The sequence below is a fragment of the Mastomys coucha genome, unplaced genomic scaffold, assembly GCF_008632895.1.
Source record: "Mastomys coucha isolate ucsf_1 unplaced genomic scaffold, UCSF_Mcou_1 pScaffold1, whole genome shotgun sequence".
In the NCBI taxonomy this organism is placed as follows: domain Eukaryota; kingdom Metazoa; phylum Chordata; class Mammalia; order Rodentia; family Muridae; genus Mastomys; species Mastomys coucha.
In genome coordinates this window covers 81,697,122-81,714,521 of record NW_022196891.1, presented here as the reverse complement: position 1 = coordinate 81,714,521, position 17,400 = coordinate 81,697,122, and the positions used below count along the sequence as shown (strand labels likewise).

Genomic DNA, 17,400 nt, shown 5'->3' with positions numbered 1-17,400 from the left:
GACCAATCTCGCAGGCATATCCGCTCATTTAGTCCAAGTTTGAGCCCATCAAAAAAACAGGAGATGACCTGAACTCCTGGCGAGCCCTGGGCTTCCTGCTGCTTTCTTGGTTCTGAAGGGTAGGGGGTAAGGAGGAGGGCAGTGCTGGAGCTCCCGCCAAAGAGACTGGCCTGCAGGGGTGAGGCTTGGGCCTGGAGCAAGAGATCCACAGACCCAAAGTCCTTCTCCCTCTCTCTTCTTTCCTTTCCTTTCCTTTCCTTTTTTTTTTCCTTTCCTTTTCTTTCTTTTGCGTTTGCCACCCGCCACCCGGAGCTCCGATTAGGCCTCGGGTGACAAGGCTGCCCTGGGCTGCAGCGGCAGGCCTGGGAGAACGGAGGATCGCTCGCAGATCATGCAGCTTGTCCAGCAGCTGAGCTGGAAGGAAGCAGCCCTCGCAGCCTATGAGCTGCGGGGCACTCCTGGCTTCTAATGCCGCAGATGCGAGCGGGCTGTGGATGCTGCCAGACCCCTAGAGCACTCGGGTTCTACATGCACAACTCCGCTTCAGCCGACTCAAACAGAGTAAAGAGGGGAAAGGGGGCGGGGAGCCTTATTTCTAGGGGAGGAGGAGAAGGTGCAGGCCTCTGAGCGAAGCATCGTTTTTTTGAACTGGGACTTGGCTATAGACCGCTCGCTGACTGGACGTCTGAGGTTAAACTGGAATCACAACCGAATTACAAGGCTGCTAGAAAAGACGGCAGAGAGAGCAGGGCAGCCTAGATACTTTCCCTAGGCCAGAGACCTATCTGCTTTCTCTAACACCCGGTGAAGCTAATGAACCGGTCTCTCACTGCCTCACACCAGAAATTTAGCCCAAGCCTCGCCCCCGGTGGCCCCTGTACTTGTCAGGAGCCCACCCCCCTGCTCAGTGCTAGACAGGACTTCCGGCCCCTCTCCTCCCAAGCACCACTGCCCTCAACTGTCCAGACCCCTCCATCCCTTGATATAGTACCTCTGTCCCTGATGCTGATGGGACATCATATCCTGTGATTGATTAGCCACTGACTAAGCTGTCCAGGAGAAAGGCGTCCTCTAACGATGATAACACCGGCGACCAAGGCCACGAAGATGTTAGACATTAACTCAGGAGCCCACACCAATCCTGAGCTGATAGTACCCTAGCGGTTTCAGCTTTTGAGGGGAAAATAAGCCCGCCTTGGAATATCATTCTAGAGACACTTATTCGGACAATCGAAAACAAGAGATTTGGAGGTTTCGTTATTGTCGTTATTTTATTTTCTTCCTGAAATGTGCAACAGCCGCTCATCTGGGTGGCCTGTGGTCTGTTTGGGAGAGGGGCGGGGAAATCCATTCTGACTATAATTTAAAAGAGAACGAATTCTTAAAATAGAGATGTCGATGCGACAGAAAATCCCCACTACACCTAGCCTGACTTCTAAAGACCCTAGCGAGAATGGAAGGCGCTGTCTGTGGGGGCTCGGGCAGTGCCTCCCTTCTATAGGCCAAAGCGGATCCCGGCAAAACTGTCCCCCGAATTAAAAGTAGGTATTTAATCTCAAAGGCAACCGCTCCCTGGCACTTGCAAAACATAGGGCCCCACGTGACCCGGGGATGTGGTGGCCGCGGAGGGTAGCACTTCCTTACGAGGTGCAGAGAGGGGACACGCGTGCCGCTCTCCTAGGGCTGCACGCCCTCCTTGTTGATTCCCGAGGCTCAGGGCAAAAGTTTGGCCGTATCTGAGGGAGACGTTCGGAGCCATCAATCTTATTTTGTTTGAAAAGTCACTCTTTCAAGTTGTCACTGGAATGACAGCTCAGAATAAAACTAATTTGCGGCCAGCCCTCCTGCTGGCTTCTCGGAGGAGCTCCCGTGAGCTGAGAAACCAGCGGACTACAGCAGATTTGGGGTCGGGATGCTGGGTCGATGGGGCGCTGAGAAGATGGGGCCTCTCCCTAGGACTTGTGATAAAAAGCACTTGGATAAAAGCAGAGAGAAGGATAGTCGCGTGAGAGCGGAATGCGGAAGGGACAGCCTGCCCACGGGCCAGCGCGGTCTGCTGGGGTGGGGGGTGGGGCTGCCCTACGGCAGAGTGCGGGCTGGGAGCCTCAGTGATCCCCCCTCCTCCCTCCGCGGCTCCAGGAAAACTCCTGGAGACCGACTCCGAGACTCTGCCGCTGGCGGGTCCCCGAGCTGCAGGGGACAGACGACAGCCAGAGGCCGGAGGAATCGACTCTCAGCCCCTAGAGCGGCTCCCAGAGACGCTCGGTCCCCAACTCGGTCCACGCGGCCCGCAGAAAACACTTTGGCGTGGCCGGGGCGTGGCCGAGCGCGTGGCCACGCCCCCTCTTTCCCAATTCCCCGCCACTCCGGAATCCCATTGGCCACGAAGGCGTCCAATGAGCGCGCGGATCAAGGTCCTACCCCGGGTCTGACTCGAAAGCTCCTGCCAAAACTTTGGGAGTTTTTAGAGAGGAGTTTTTTTTTTTTCTTTTTTTTTTTTTTTTAAACTAACGGATCATTATTGTTGTTTTAAATTTAGCTCTCAGGGCTTAGCTGTTTGGGTTTTTCTTTCGGTGTCGGGCCCCTGTCTTCCCGGCTTCTGCGGAGTAGCAGAGCGAGGCCGCGCCCGCCCGTTCGCCCCAGCGCCAGGCGATCGCCTCCATCCGCCCGGCGGGGAGCGCGCCCGCCGCGCCGCCTTTCAAGCCAAGCCAGGGGCCCAGGCCGTGGCGGGCGGCGATCGGGCCCTCGCCTCGTCCCTACCGGGTGGCGCTAGGGCTCCCCGGTTGGCCCTCTGCTTCAGGGCGGGCGGAGAACCGAAAGCAGCTCGGGCTCGGCTGGGACGCCGCCTCTGCCCCGAGCACCCACCCACTTCCCCACTCACCCAGGACCCCGCCGGGCTCCTGCCAGGATGTTCGCAGCCGGCCTGGCTCCCTTCTACGCTTCCAACTTTAGTCTCTGGTCAGCCGCCTACTGCTCCTCGGCGGGCCCGGGCGGTTGCTCCTTCGCCCTGGACCCCGCCGCGGTCAAGAAACCGTCTTTCTGCATCGCGGACATCCTGCACGCCGGCGTCGGGGAGCCGGGGCCCGCTGCAGACGGACTGGTGGGGACCTCGGCAGCCCTCGCCGCACACTTGGGCTCCGTGCACCCGCACGCCACCTTCCAAGCCGCCGCCAGATCCCCGCTCCGTCCTACCCCGGTGGTGGCGCCCTCAGAAGTCCCAGCTGGCTTCCCTCAGCGGCTGTCCCCGCTCTCCGCCGCCTACCACCAGCATCTCCCGCAGCAACAACAACCAACGCAGCAACAGCAGCCCCCGCCTCCACCCCGGCCAGGCTCCCTGCAGCCACCGACTTCGGGAACGCGGGTGGTCCCCCACCAGAGCGGCTCCGCCCCCGCCCCCTCCAGCAAAGACCTCAAATTTGGTATTGACCGAATTTTGTCTGCAGAATTTGACCCGAAAGTCAAGGAAGGCAACACGCTGAGGGGTACGTATCGCTGGAAGGCCTCAGGCCTCACAGCCACCCTCGAGGGGCCTGATGTCATGAGGGTTCGGGGTGCTTTCATATTTAGGGCCAAAACGGTAGAATGGGGGAGAAGAAAACGAAATGATAGAAAACTTAGTGACATGTAAAAGTCAGCTATTCCATGTTTTTTTTTTTTTTTTTTTTTTTTTTTTTTTTTTTTTTTTAAAAAAACTACTTCGGGTTGCTTAAACAGCACAGATCGGGCGTCCATTCTGTGGTTGCTGCAAAGTTTTGCCAAAGTGTGTATAATCCATCTTTTGGATGAACTATCTGAAGAAAGACCTAGATCTTTCTGACAGGGAAATCTCAGCATGGGGACACTTTGCACTTACTTGATTTCCTGTAAAATCCTTCTTAAGAAATTGAGGGAAGCACACGGGCCAGTAGGTCCAAGCTCTCCAAGGGAGGAGGCAGACTGGGGGGCCCGGAGGGTGTAAATTATGGGTTTATACAATTCCTGGAAGGCGTCCGAAAATTACCCCTTTAGCAACATTTTATGACAAGCCTTCCCTTACTATGGGGTGGCCTGGCCATGTTTGTGACACTCGCTCTGGCGCAATTCAGGCCCCACTCTTCCGCGGCTGTGGCATGAAGACCTGCTTGTGGATCAAGGGTCCTTTCTGAATTCCGTAGGTTCAAAAAGGGAGAAGGGATAGGAGGAACAAATCTACCCAGAGTGTATGAGTTTGTGCAAGGTGTAACCGACTCTTCTTTCCGTCTACCCAGATCTCACGTCGCTGCTAACCGGTGGGCGGCCTGCAGGGGTGCATCTAGCTGGCCTGCAGCCTTCAGCGGGAGCCTTCTTCGCATCTCTAGATCCCATTAGCGAGACGTCTGCCATCCTCAACCCCTTAAGTTCCAACCCAAGAAATTCGGTTCAGCATCAATTCCAAGACACGTTTCCAGGTAGAAACCCCTCCCACCCCCCCAGTTCAGCCCGTGCCGCAAAGGCCAGAGGCAGTGTGGAAACCCAGTAGTTGGGGCAGGAGTCTCCTTAATCCTAGGAGAGAAGAAACTCAATGTTCTTTTTAGTGGGACATTTGCTAGGGGAGCCAAGACAGTGTGTATATGGGTGTGAGTCACTGTCCCTATTCTTTTCGCACAGAGAGGGTGGCTTGAAAATGAAATATTCAAAGGTGAGGGTTTTATACTCAGGCACGCGAATGTGTGTGTGTCTCTCCTCTCTCTCTCTCTCTCACACACACACACATATGCTGTTTTGTTTGACTGGTTATATCTTCTCTGAAAGACAAATCCAGGGGAATATAGGGTTGTCACGGGCAGGCCATTCAGGCCCCAGGGACAATTCCAACTGTTTTAGCATGTCTGATGGCTTTGCGTTTGGTTTATGCATTTCTCTTGAACGAATCTACGAGTAGCAGGCTCTTCTTAGCGGCTTTAGGCCTAAAGTGGCCTGAAAAGGTCTGTAAAAATCTTCCTTAGGCCATTCCCGCACAAGTCAAACACCTTTAAATATCTATGAGACCAGAAGGCTGGAAGGCTGTGGCCTGAACACTAACCTGGCTCTATATTTCTCTTCTGATGCTTGGCAGGTCCCTATGCTGTGCTCACGAAGGACACCATGCCACAGACGTACAAGCGGAAGCGCTCGTGGTCCCGTGCTGTCTTTTCCAACCTGCAAAGAAAAGGCCTGGAGAAGAGGTTTGAGATCCAGAAATACGTGACCAAGCCGGACCGAAAGCAGCTGGCGGCCATGCTGGGCCTCACGGATGCACAGGTACGCTAACTCTCCGGCCTTCTCCCGCAGGCATTAAACAGTAAACAAACAAGGTGGGGCGGCAGGCCTCCTCCACTCGAACTCATCAGCAATCTAAACACAAGGCCTTGAATTTCACAAGACTTTGTAGTGCAGCAACTCAAAGCAAGGGGAGAGGCGGGTAGGGATGGAGATGAAGGAGAGGGACAGGGAGAGCAGCCCATTATTGAAGATGTAAGTCAACAAGCACACGTGTTTATTTTGGCCAAGAGGCCAAAGAACCTCGGAGAAAGCCAAGAGGCCACGGGAGATGATAATTATGCACTTCGCTGTAGGAGGCAGTTTATTTCTGAAAAGATAAAAAAGCAAAGTCAATAGCTTGTTGTTGGTCCCCGCCCCCCCCCCCTGGATTGTGAAATCCCACTTGTGAGGAACTGAAAATATAATTTCAAACAGAATTGCTTAGCGTTACTTTAGGAGAGGAATGGAGCAGCCACAGTCCTACTTTCTGACAGACAGCCCAGTCTCTGAAGATGGTGTCTGTTGGCAAGGGAGTTGAGGGAAAGGAAAAAAAAAAAAAAAGATTTTCTTAGAACGTCCAAGAACTTTTTTTTCTGTAGGTTTGGCTGACTTGATTTAGAAAACCTGTTGTCCCGTATTCTCTCTCTCTCTCACTCTCTCTCTCTCTCTCTCTCTCTCTCTCTCTCTCTCTCTCTCTCTCTCTCTCTCTTTCTCTCTCAATTTCAAGAATTCCAGTTTCCCTTTGGTTTCTTTTTTGACTACAGCACACTCATCTTGTTGGGCCCTCTAGCTTTCCTGCTGAAGCCAAAGAAAGCTGCTTTCTCATAGCTGCCTGTCAGACTTCTGTCCCTGTGTCTGTCTGTCCCCTGTTACACAATGCGCTTCCTCAGCACACACGGTCGGTCATCATACTGGAAAGCCCAGCCACGTTCTACCAGCTGTGCATGTTATTTTTAAAGGGGAAGCTGGGACTCGTGTGACTGCTTTGGGTCCCCCCCACCCCCGGGGGATCATATATTTATATAGATTCTCCGCTCCATCTCGGCCCTATTCCTCTATGATGCACATTTAATTCCAGCATTTTCAGAGGCCCCAGGAAAATAAATTTGCCCCCCCCCCGTAAAGACGGTCTATATCAACCGTTAGGTTAAAAAAAAAATGCCAAACTGATTCTCCTTTACTTAAAGCTCAGCAGATAAGCCATTCTATTGGGATTAACTCTTTGATTTCCCTTTCCCTTTCGCCCACTTCCACCCTTAAAATACTGGTGGCCAAGGTCCGTAGTTGAGTACCTAAGAGGCAAAGGCAGGAGGATCTCAAGTTCAAGGTTACTTTTGGGTTCTAGAGAGACCCTGTCTCTAAAATCCTAAGGGTGGTGGGAGTGGTGGTGGTGGTGGTGGTGGTGTTATTGTGGTTTTTTTAGTGAACAGCTTTGGGTAGTGTGTGGAGACGAGAAGGTTCGCAGAACCGGAGTCACCAAACCCGTGGCATGGTGTACACAGTTGAAATATACGTGCAATTTGGGAGTCAGGACTCCTTGGATCCTTCTTACAAGAGTCCTGACTTTGGTGAGATTAACGAAGCAATTTGTAAAATAAAAAAAAAAAAATCCGCCCTTCCAACTTGCACTCGGGTCATTTCAGGCTTGAGATTCGAGGGCCACACTTAAAGAACTGTCCCTAGTGGGTTGGGTGAGTTTCACGCCTTGATTGCACCTGGATTTTTACGCTTGGTCACTGCATCTGCATAGTGGAGGCATAGCAAGCGTCCGCCTTGCAGTTCGGCGTCACTGGGGCCGGGGGTAAGTCCGGGTCTGCGGAGCTTATTCTTCATCTAGCATCTCTTCCGCGGTTGCGCACAGGTGAAGGTGTGGTTCCAGAACCGGAGGATGAAGTGGCGGCACTCTAAGGAGGCGCAGGCGCAGAAGGACAAGGACAAGGAAGCGGGCGAGAAGCCTTCGGGCGGAGTCCCCGCCGAGGGTGAACGAGAGGAGAGGAGCCCCAGCCGTTCCGAGGGCGAAGCCGAGAGCGAGAGCAGTGACTCGGAGTCCCTGGACATGGCCCCCAGCGACACGGAACGGACTGAGGGAACCGAGAGGTCCCTGCACCAAACTACAGTCATCAAGGCCTCAGCCCCGGGCGCCCTCATCGCGTCCAGCAGCAGCGCGAGTGCTAACAGCTTCAGCTTCAGCAGCACCAGCAGCCTGGGTAGCAGCAACAGTCACGCGGGGAGCGCCGGTAGCCTTGGCAGCAGCTGCTCAGAACTGCTCCCGGCGCTCCAGCCCTCAGTCACCAGCAGTCCGCAAAGCCCGGAGGTCGCCCAGGCCCCGCTTGCAGGTTTATAGACTGGACCAGGGGCAGGGCGTGCAGCTTCCCCAACACTGGCTGGAGTTGGTACCCTCGGTGGCAAGGGTCTCCGAGATGGGAGCCGGACGCCGTGGGCAGCCTCTTTGGGGTTCTTCATACCTTTTCACTTGCTGCCCTGGCTGCCTGGGGCCCACAACCTCCCCCCCCCCAAAGAGTGGAGATTTATAAGGTTCCCCCGCCCAAGAGAGAATTCAACTGTTCTCCCTACCTAAGCAGCTCACACTGTGAAGTGTTCGGTGGGACTATTCCACTGAGCACCGGGGGTCCTTGCTTACGGACGTGCTGCACTTAGAAGGCCTTTCACTTGTAAATAAAATGTTTACTACGGTTTGTAAAAGGCTGTTTGGTGTGCTGATCCGGGACAAGGACATTAGCCCCAAACACTGCAGGCGTCAGCCAGAGTAGGTGAAAGTAGCCCCAGAGCGATGTTACGGATTAGACACCCTGTCGGATGGTAGAGATTTCACCCCGCACTGAGGGGCTTGGCGGCCCCCACCAGTGACTCTGCCCGGGTGCGAGGCTCACCAAGAAACCCACTTGAATCTTGGGCCTGTTCTGCAGATGGCTTCCCTAAGCAGAGTCGGGATGCAGTGTGCTCAGTTTGTGTGGCATCCGTCCTGCTGCTGAGCCCGAATCCAAACAGGCACAGCCCTGCTCGCTAAGCCCTTGCTAAGTGAGTTCCCAGCCTGGAGTCCGAGGGCTGTACCCGTGCAACTGTTCAGTGATGGGTTAACTGGAGTCTAGTTCTTCCAATTGCCAGTGCCCTGCTTTTAAAGAGGTGAATGCAACTGGGCAGGGATGCAGCGACTAGACACGTCAGATGAAGGTGAAGCTGGGTGTGGCGCATCTAAGACATGATACCTACTTCCCTGTACCCACATAAAATTTTGGAGTTCAACTGGAGACACTCACTACAATGAGAGTGAGGTTCCCCACCCCATCACAGCACAGCACTTTAATACAGCCAGTTAGGATGGATACCAGAAAGGCAGTTACAACAAAGATGTCCCTAACCATTTTTTTGGCACAGAGTAAGTAGTACCAGAGCCCAAGGTCTCTTAGGAATACAGCCCAGCATCTAATTCCTGCAACTCCTCTGGCCCAAGAAAGGGAGGAGGGGTTCGGAGGTCAGAGCCTAGGAGGCTGCGCTCTGCTGGAAGGAGCTGAAGCCCCGGGGCTGCAGCCCAGCCTAGCTTATCCGCTCCCCTTCCACTCAGTCCCTGGAGCTGGTTTCTGGCTTCTTGCTGGTGGCTGAGGGCTGGATTGATGGAAAGGAATACTTTTTTAGAGAGATCATAGCGAGAGCCGTTGGGGGAGAGCAAGAATAAATCAAGATAGAACACCGCTCACTAGGACCCCAATTTAAAGACACTGTGAGCCAGCTATTACCCTTAATCACTCACAAGAGCTGGGGGCCACTGGCAGCCTCTAACAGCCCTGGGCTTCAGGTGGGGATGGGACAGTCTCCCTTTGGGCTCTTCTTCTCAAACTTTAGTGTTCCCCCTGTTCCTCAGGTTTTCAGTTATTGCTTAGATTTCTCCTCTAACTCCAAAATTATTAAAAAAAAAAAAAAAAAAAAAAAAAAAACAACAACAACAACAACCTGGAATCCAAACAGCCCAAAAGACACGGAACTAGGACACGCTTAAGAACTCAGTTCTGACGTTAAAGAGAGCGGAGCCAGGGTATGGCCAACTAGGCGAGGAGCCTGGCCTGTCTGGGGAGAGACAGAGCTTGGGGGGCGGTACTTTATGCAGACTGCGGCTTTTCACTGTCTCTAGCTTACGGCGCCCCCTCTCCCGCTCGCTTCTAAGCCGATGGCAGCAGCTTTTCGTTCTGGCTTCTAGACTTAGTAACCGAAGGAAAGAAACCATCGCTGGGGTAAAGTAAGGCTGTACTTTTTCGGTTAGACCTTCGGTCTTCTTTCGGCCACGTTGGGCAAGACCCGGGGTTTGCGGGGAGCTGGGAGAAAAGTCACCCAGGGGTCTGGCACCTGAGGGAGGTGGCCGAATGCGTCCCGCCTTGAAGGGGAAGTCTGAAACTCCGATGGTCTCTCTCTCCCTCCTAGTTTCTGATGGAAACGTCCACCAACCCTGTGAAGTTGCACTTACGTGGAAAAGGGGGAACTACAGAGAGAAGCCCCCTCCCGCTCCAGGCAGGCTGTGCAGCTGGACTTAAGGCTGCCTTTTGAGGCGGGTAGTTTCCTGCTGGGGGCTGCTTGCTCGGCTACTGAGGTCTTTCTGGAAGCGCTTGATCCTAGCCAGGGTACCTAAGGGTTGAGTTTCCTGAGGCGCAGAGAAGACCATGTGTAGAAGGTTAGCAGATGCCAGATTTCTGCGCTGGATGGAGCCTGAAGGAGCTGGGCTAAGGAGCTCCGAGGTCCCGAGGCTAGGAGCCAGCCGTGCCAAGCTGAGGCCCCGTGCCCCCCTCTGAGGGCATGTGGTTCGGGACTCAGAGACTTCCTCCAAGCAGTGGTAACCCTTTCCACAGAACCGGGCTCACTCTTTCCCTTAGCCTTCGTAGGAGTCCCCTCATTCCAGAGCTGACTGAACCAAGACACAGAGACTTCCGAACAACACGCATGCAAGCGTGGTGACCAGTGTGGATTTCACTAGGAGGGAGTACGAGTCAGACACACAACCCCAACCCGGCCCTCACTGACACACACATCGGAGACAGAAAGACTCTGAACGCGCGCGCGCGTGTGTGTGTGTGTGTGTGTGTGTGTGTGTGTGTGTGTGTGTGAGAGAGAGAGAGAGAGAGAGAGAGAGAGAGAGAGAGAGAGAGAGAGAGAGAGAGAGAGAGTAGACGTGATGGGGTTCATTCTCCACTGTATGGCAAAAAGAAGGCAAGCACGGATCCTCACACCACCTCATTCTATGTCTGTGGGTGGGACGTTTGTCTCCATAGCGTTTGCCTGGCGCCACATTCCGCAGACCAAAACCACTGAAAAACAGATCCATCTTCTGCGTTTGCTGCCCTCTGAGGAGCCTGGGTTCGAAGAGTGTACCACTTTCCAGTCCCACTGGGGCCAAAGCTGTCAGGTTCTGAGCAACAGCAGGACAAAGTTTTTCTCTAAGGAAGATTCTAGCAGACTCAGCCAAGGAAACCACTCCCCTTTTTCACCTATTCCTCATCCCTCCAAGGATTGGCAAAGGCTGTGGCTTTAGCCTACACAAATCCCTGATTCACCGCCCTCCCTCCAAGCCTCAGAAGGACCACAAGAAAAGCCAGGAACTCTGGCTGTTGTCCTTCTCCATCCCCTGGCAGTATTCCATTGGCATACTGCACCAATGGAAAAGGCAAGGGAATATTGCTAGTCTTGAGTAGGCCTTCTTTTTCAAGGTACCAGAGGTCCAAGAACCCTGAAACTGAGCCCAGGTTTCTCTGCACAGGGCCACAGCTGCCTGTAGAGTTCTCGGAGTCCTCAGACTGTAACAAGGAGTTAGAACTGTACATTACTTTATGGGATTTTTAACCAGTTCAGGGACAAGACCTCCTTCTCTCCAAGCCACGTTATCTTTTAAAGCAGAATGGTGGGATAGGCTTGTGGCTAGCAACAGAATAGTTCTGTTTTCAATGTCCCGATGTTGTCCAAAGCAAGCCAGAGGCTCTTCTAAGAGGCATGTCCTCATCCCATGGAGAATCTAGCCTGCTTACCAAGTGGGATGCAATATCCTTGCACCGCAACTGCTCTTCCCTTAGAGGCAGACTGAAAACTGTTGGACCTTGGGCCCTTTGCTTCCCTCCTCCATTTTTAGAAAACAAGGATGTGCGTTTCCATGCTATGATTACTTCTGATGCCCTCACTCTAGGGGTGAGACACGTGACAGGAACAAAAGTGATGACACATGTTCAAGACCACCTGGTGAATGAATTGCCAGGTCTGAGATGGACCTTAGGACTCAAGGCTTCTGAAGAATGTAGGAATATGAACGGCTTTCTCCTGCCAGGCCTGATCAATAGATGCTGATCAAAGCTCATTGAGTTTGTACAGAGGAGAATAAAAGTCCCAGAACCATGGCCTAGGGATTCTGAGGCCCTTCTCTTCCCTTGGGTCAGTAGGGGCACTGGTCTTGCTGGGGTGTGTCCCTAAGGGATTATTTCTCCAGAGGTGGCAGGCTGGTTGACATCTTTCTCTCCAGCTTATGACATTCCTGGCTGCACTGTAGCTCAGCTCTGAGGGTCTTAGCACTGTCTGTGGTGTCTTTCAGCTTTCCTTGGTTATCTCTGCCATTGGGGGCAGGACACAGAACTGAAATAGAGCTTGGGGGTCCCTGACATAGTACTGGCACTCTCTCCTTCTCTCTCCCCTTTTCCCCTAACTTAACTACAGAGGTGGCACAGAACAAGTTTCAACCCTTGGTGTCTTCCATGGAAGGGGCATCACCTGACCTAGACCCCAGGGCTCTTCTAGTGGTTTTCCTCACGCACCTTTCAGTGTGGTGACAGGGAATGGCAAGAGGTTAATGCATGTAGCTGGGAGCCAGGGCTCTTGAGCAAAATGGTCCTAGGTAAGTATAGGAAGATCCAACTTAGTTCCAGAAGCATCTCACCTGTCCGTCAGTCCACCCATCTGTCCATCCACTCGTAGGTTCGACAATTAGCTGCAGCGACCTGGAGAAGCTCACCTTTTGCTTCAGTGTCTCTCAGCTCTATATACAATACAAGCAAATGAACCCAAGTCATACACCACTATGAAGATGAGCCGCGTGAAAAGTGCCAGTGCACAGGCACTCCGTTCCATTTACTTGTTTATTGCTGCAGTCTTTGTTGAGATCTCTGCTACTGTTCACACAGCAGGAAAATAAGCGGAATCAAGGCAATCCTCACTTGCCAAGAAACTAAAGCCACAGAAGCCAATGAAGCTTGCGAGCGAGCAAACGCAAGGCCGGTTTGCCCTATGTTCCCTGGGAACCTTTTCTGGTGTAAAGCCAAGAAGGACTCTGAGTGCAGGTGCCAGGGTCACTTGTTCCCCCCAGAGAGTATCAAGCCCTATTGGCTGTACTTCTTTTATGCTCCAGTATCAAACCCCATTGGCTCGCTTATGCTCCACATGGTCCCTGGCACGCACAACCGGCCTTTAATAAGACCTTGTAGGTGTGACTGGGAGTAGGAGGGGGAAGGTGCTAGAGTTTTCGGACACAGGATGTGATGGAAGTTGAAGTACCTATTAGGGTCCCTGGAGGGACAGTGTTATGCCTGCTATTGAAATATGTCAGAATAAATGGCACTTGGGCAGTTTTAAGTTCTTAACTAATAACAAGGAGGGAATCAACACAGAAACGGGAAATTATGTCTTTCAAGGTCAAACACACTCGACGATGACGACGACGACGACAACGATGATGGTGGTGGTGGTGGTAGTGGTGGTGGTGGTGGTGGTGGTGGTGGTGGTGGTGGTGGTGGCCGTGGTGATGATTTGTGATACTGGGACTTGAACCCAGTACTTCATGCTTGTTAGGCAAATGCTCTACCCCAGATACTCTCATGGGTTTTCAGCTAAGTGGCTGAAGAGTCTGGCTCTTTAAGACAATACTTGATGCCATCAAAGTCTTTGCTGGAGGCATGAATAAAACTACTGTAGCTCTTGTGTTTCTTATGGATGAGTTGTATCCCCAAGAGGAACCCAAGCGATGGGATAAAGTGCTATCAGGAGACCCTGGAAGGGAGTTGAACATGGGATGCTGAGACCATCCTAGTGCCACCACGGGAGAGTTCCTGGTACTTGGTGCCCATTGATTTGGAGTTAGGTGTCCAGTGACAGCGTTGGCCTTACATTGTAGGTGGATACGGGTAGGTGTTGAAAGATGCCCGAGGTCAACCTTATTCTAAGTTCCCTAGCTATCAAACTAAGAGCCAGGACAGAAATCCAAAAACTTCCGAGATGGATCCCTGTTTTAAAGTCTTAGAACAGGGAGTGCACACAAACTGGGCTTAAAGGGATCGAGGGTCACAGGCCATGATGGAGCATTCTTGGTCATCTTCAATCTTGTTAGCCTGGAGTGGTGGTCCAAGTCTGTAGAGACTGCACTCGGGAGGTGAAGGCAGGGTTGGAGAGGTTGGGGGAGAAGTTCAAGATCAGGCTTGGGCTAAATGCAGAAGATTTTGTCACCCTCCCCCAAAAAAAAGTCTGATTGGGAAGTTTCAGCCTCACTTTGATTTGACAGAGTTGTTTATTTTTGTTTCTCTGGGAGAATCTGGGAGAGGCACTAGGCTCCCACCTGGCACAGTGCTCAGCACACAGTGGAAACCGAGCGAGCGAGCGAGCGAGCGAGCGAGCGTAGGAACTAAAGGGGAATTGGGCTCATCACTAGCAATGCCCACATGCGTCTGTCTGCATCCCCTGACATTTCCTAAGCCACATCGTGGAGGTCAGAGCACAGGCAACTCCAACCAGTCCCCAGAGGAGTGTGGGGAGGCTCGGACTTCATTACTGCCCAAGGTTTTCTGTTCTTGCCGGGTTTGTCACTAGTTCCACATCTCTGCAATCCTGTATCCTGAACCCTGGGACAAAGCTTCTATATAGCCATAGTCCTTGATCAGCTCCCAGTCCGAGGCCCTTCCCCACAGCGGGGAATGCATGCGCTTTGCTCTCGTGGCTCGCACCCTGGTCGTCCACAACAGTTTAATTCTTGTCCTCCAGCTCCTCTTCTATATGCCGGTTAGTTTGTCCGCCTAGGTGGTACTGGACAACTCAAGCTTCCTTTCCCCTCTCAGCAGGTCCCGGCTGCTTCTCTCTCAACTCTCCTAGACCCGGATGTTCTATTAGGGCTGGGTGGGTACACCTTAACTAGCTATAAAAGCAGTGGGCAGATTAAGGACTCATTTTGTGCAATCCTGAAATCAAATGCGGCCGTAATTCAAACTCTGTCCTCTCTCTTCTCTCTGCTCTTTCCTGTGTTCCTCAGCACCCAGTCTCCAGACCAAATTGGTTCCCAGCTTCTGGCTCGCTTCCCCCTCTGAAATGGTTCAAAGCTCCTATTGGGATTTTAGGAAAGCGGCCCTCCACTCCTGTGGTGTTTTGAAACAACCATAGAGAAGGTGTGTGAGCAATAGAGCATCCAGGCAGCTGGATGCTCGCTGGGTGGTGTGGAGTAGTAGTGGTCGACCATCCCACATCGAAAGGCAGCAGTTTCAGAAAGCTTATTAAAAATGTAATGGGTGTGCTCAATTCCTAAGGAAGGGACACCCATCCTCCCCCACCCCTACCCCCGCCCCCCCCCCGTTCCGTTCTCCCCAGAGACATTCTTTGAAAACCCATGGCCAAGAGACACCTGGACAATCCATAGTTTTAGCATTATTTATAAATGTACCACCCACTCTAGCTCTGATAGCTTCTATTATGGACTCTACTACACCTCAACCCATTTTGGGTTGGGGCAGTCAGTGGCTGGGAATGGACAGGTGTGTGAATGTTCTGAGATCTGTTCACTCAGTCCAAACTTTTACTGGTTGTAAATGGGAAAGTTTCTTATCTATCTCCCTGTGTCTTCATCTCCCGCCTTTTCCCTGTGAAGGGAAAGTCACAAGAAAAGTAATTTCAACTTTCCCTACACACACACACTCTCCCGTTAAGCTCTGGGCTCCATCCCCTCAGTTGACTCTACAACCTAGAGGCGGTTCTCATTCGCTTAAGATAGAGGAGAGATTCGAATCAGACAGTGACCAGGATCATAAACCACACACAGCTCTCTGGGCAACTGGCAACTGGGCTTATAGAATCTGGGAGTCTGTAAACTGTTTAATTAAGCTAGTATCCCTAGTGTTTGAAATCACCAGGAGGAGGACAAGGAACAGAGGCGAGCCTGTAATCTCAGCAATCAGGGAAGATGAGGCAGGGAGATTTGGAAATGGAGGCTAGCCTGGGCTACATAGTAGGCTTCCCCCAGTCTCAACAACAACAACAAGAAAACAAAGACATTCCTCTCTCCCAGTTTCTAAATTTCTTGTCCCAATCTCAAAACTAGGGGACTTCGATGATTCTCCTCTGAGAGAAGGGAGCAAGAGAAATCCAAAGTCAAGCCGGTCCCCTCTTTCTTTTCGAGTTATTTTGGTTATTATTTCAAACACACACTTTATAAATCGGAGTATGACTTAATACAACTATAGGAGAAACCTTTCCTGTTGGTGGCAGTCCTGGGGAGGTGGGGGATGGAACCCAGAGCCACTTACCCTTGTTCTCCATCACTAAGCGACAGTCTCAGTCATTCTGAAAAAAGAAAAAAAAAATCCTTAATAAATGTTGGGTTTGTGGCATTTCCTGGGAAAGAGACCTCCTGGTGTGTCCCTCACAACAGGTCGAGGAAAGAACCCACATCAATGATTTCTTTGAGCAAAGGGCTGCTTACTGTGTACGTGTGTACATAGCGGCTTTACAGTGTAGGGAGACACACAAAGTATAAAAAAAAGCCGCCAACCTTCCGGGCTCCTTCCATTCTCATCGGATCCACTCTCTCCTTCCCCTCTACTGAGCTCTCCAAATCTTCCCTCCTAGGTAGGTAGTGTCTGGGAGCTTCCCGCAGGCTACGCTCTGAGTTCTAACCGCTACCGCATTCTTGCAGCCCTGCTCACCCTTGCAGGGGAGCCGAAGTGCCTGCCCGCGGGCTGCACCGCAGTTACTAGTGCGGGAGGAAAGAGCCAGCGCTGAGACAGCTGAGGGGCGAGCTGGGTGGGGCGGAGAAATTTATGGTGTGTATATACTTTCTGGCTCCAGAGCTGTGTGCACCAGAAAGTCGAGGCCCTGGGATATTCAGGCTGCACGCTGGAGCAGCAGGCGCCACCTCCGGACGTTGTCACAGGAGCTGAGCTCTCCATTCCATCACTCTGGAGTCACCTCCCTTTGAGGGAGCAGCTAAAAATGACAATCCAGTCCTGAAGTGGTCACAGACTACCTGCTGCTGTAGACGAGCCTAGGAAGCCAGAAGAAGGGTCATTCAGCCAGAGGAGCTTGTCTGTACTGGCTGCAGTTGGGTACCAGCGTGCCAGGGTGGAACGCTAGAACTAGACCCAGCGACTTGGCACGTGGCCCAAAGTGAAGACAGGTTACCAGGCATGGAATGGAAGGCCCTCGCTGTTTTCCTATCAGGATCAAGTTAAGACCTAGACTTCAGAGTCTGCCCTGACCACCTAGTTTTGAGGCTCATTCGTGGCTTCAGTAAAGAATAAGCCAAAAAGTCAGGAGAGTGCGAACTCTGTTGACCTTAGGTGACAGGAGTCAGGAAGATGGCTCGAGAATGAGAATTGGGACTGGGGCAGGAGTCCCTTTGAGACCAAAGAGGTCCCATTTCATTCAGCCAGACTGGCCTTGGGAAGCCAGCCCAGTGAGGTCTCTCCTCGCAGGCTCCGAGCCACACCTGAGCACAGGGACTGCAGTTGAGTTGGGCTGTCAGCTGGGTGTTGGTTTCTCTATCCATACTGTCACCAAGATGGTGGAACTACTGAACCGGCATAAGGTCGAATTTACAAGACCAGCCACAAGTTTCCAGTCTGTATGCAGTGAATTGTTGCATGTCTATGCACTGTGCACCGTTCAAAATCTATTGCTTTGTTAAACCAAATTTCAGTTATGTTATTACTTCTACTAACCCCATTTAACACATAGGTAAGTTAGGCTAAGACAGACAATTAAATGAACTTGCCTACAGACTCGACATAAGTGGACCCGGGAAGAAATAATTTTCTTCTCTCTCCCTCTCTTCCTCTCTCCCTCTCTCCCTCTCTCCCTCTCTCTCTCCCTCCCTCCCTCCTTCCCTCCCTCTCTCCCTCCCTCCCT

The 17,400-nt window shown here is 52.3% G+C and overlaps 1 protein-coding gene across 1 annotated transcript; it reads left to right on the top strand.

Moving 5' to 3' along the window:
* The first annotated feature begins 2,459 nt into the window (after positions 1–2,459).
* Hlx (H2.0 like homeobox) lies at positions 2,460–7,962 on the top strand. The gene is made up of 4 exons (XM_031337715.1): positions 2,460–3,482; positions 4,248–4,427; positions 5,075–5,259; positions 7,121–7,962. The coding sequence occupies exons 1-4, from the start codon at positions 2,909–2,911 to the stop codon at positions 7,601–7,603; spliced, it is 1,422 nt and encodes a 473-aa protein (XP_031193575.1). The 5' UTR covers positions 2,460–2,908; the 3' UTR covers positions 7,604–7,962.
* Positions 7,963–17,400: the final 9,438 nt, after the last annotated feature.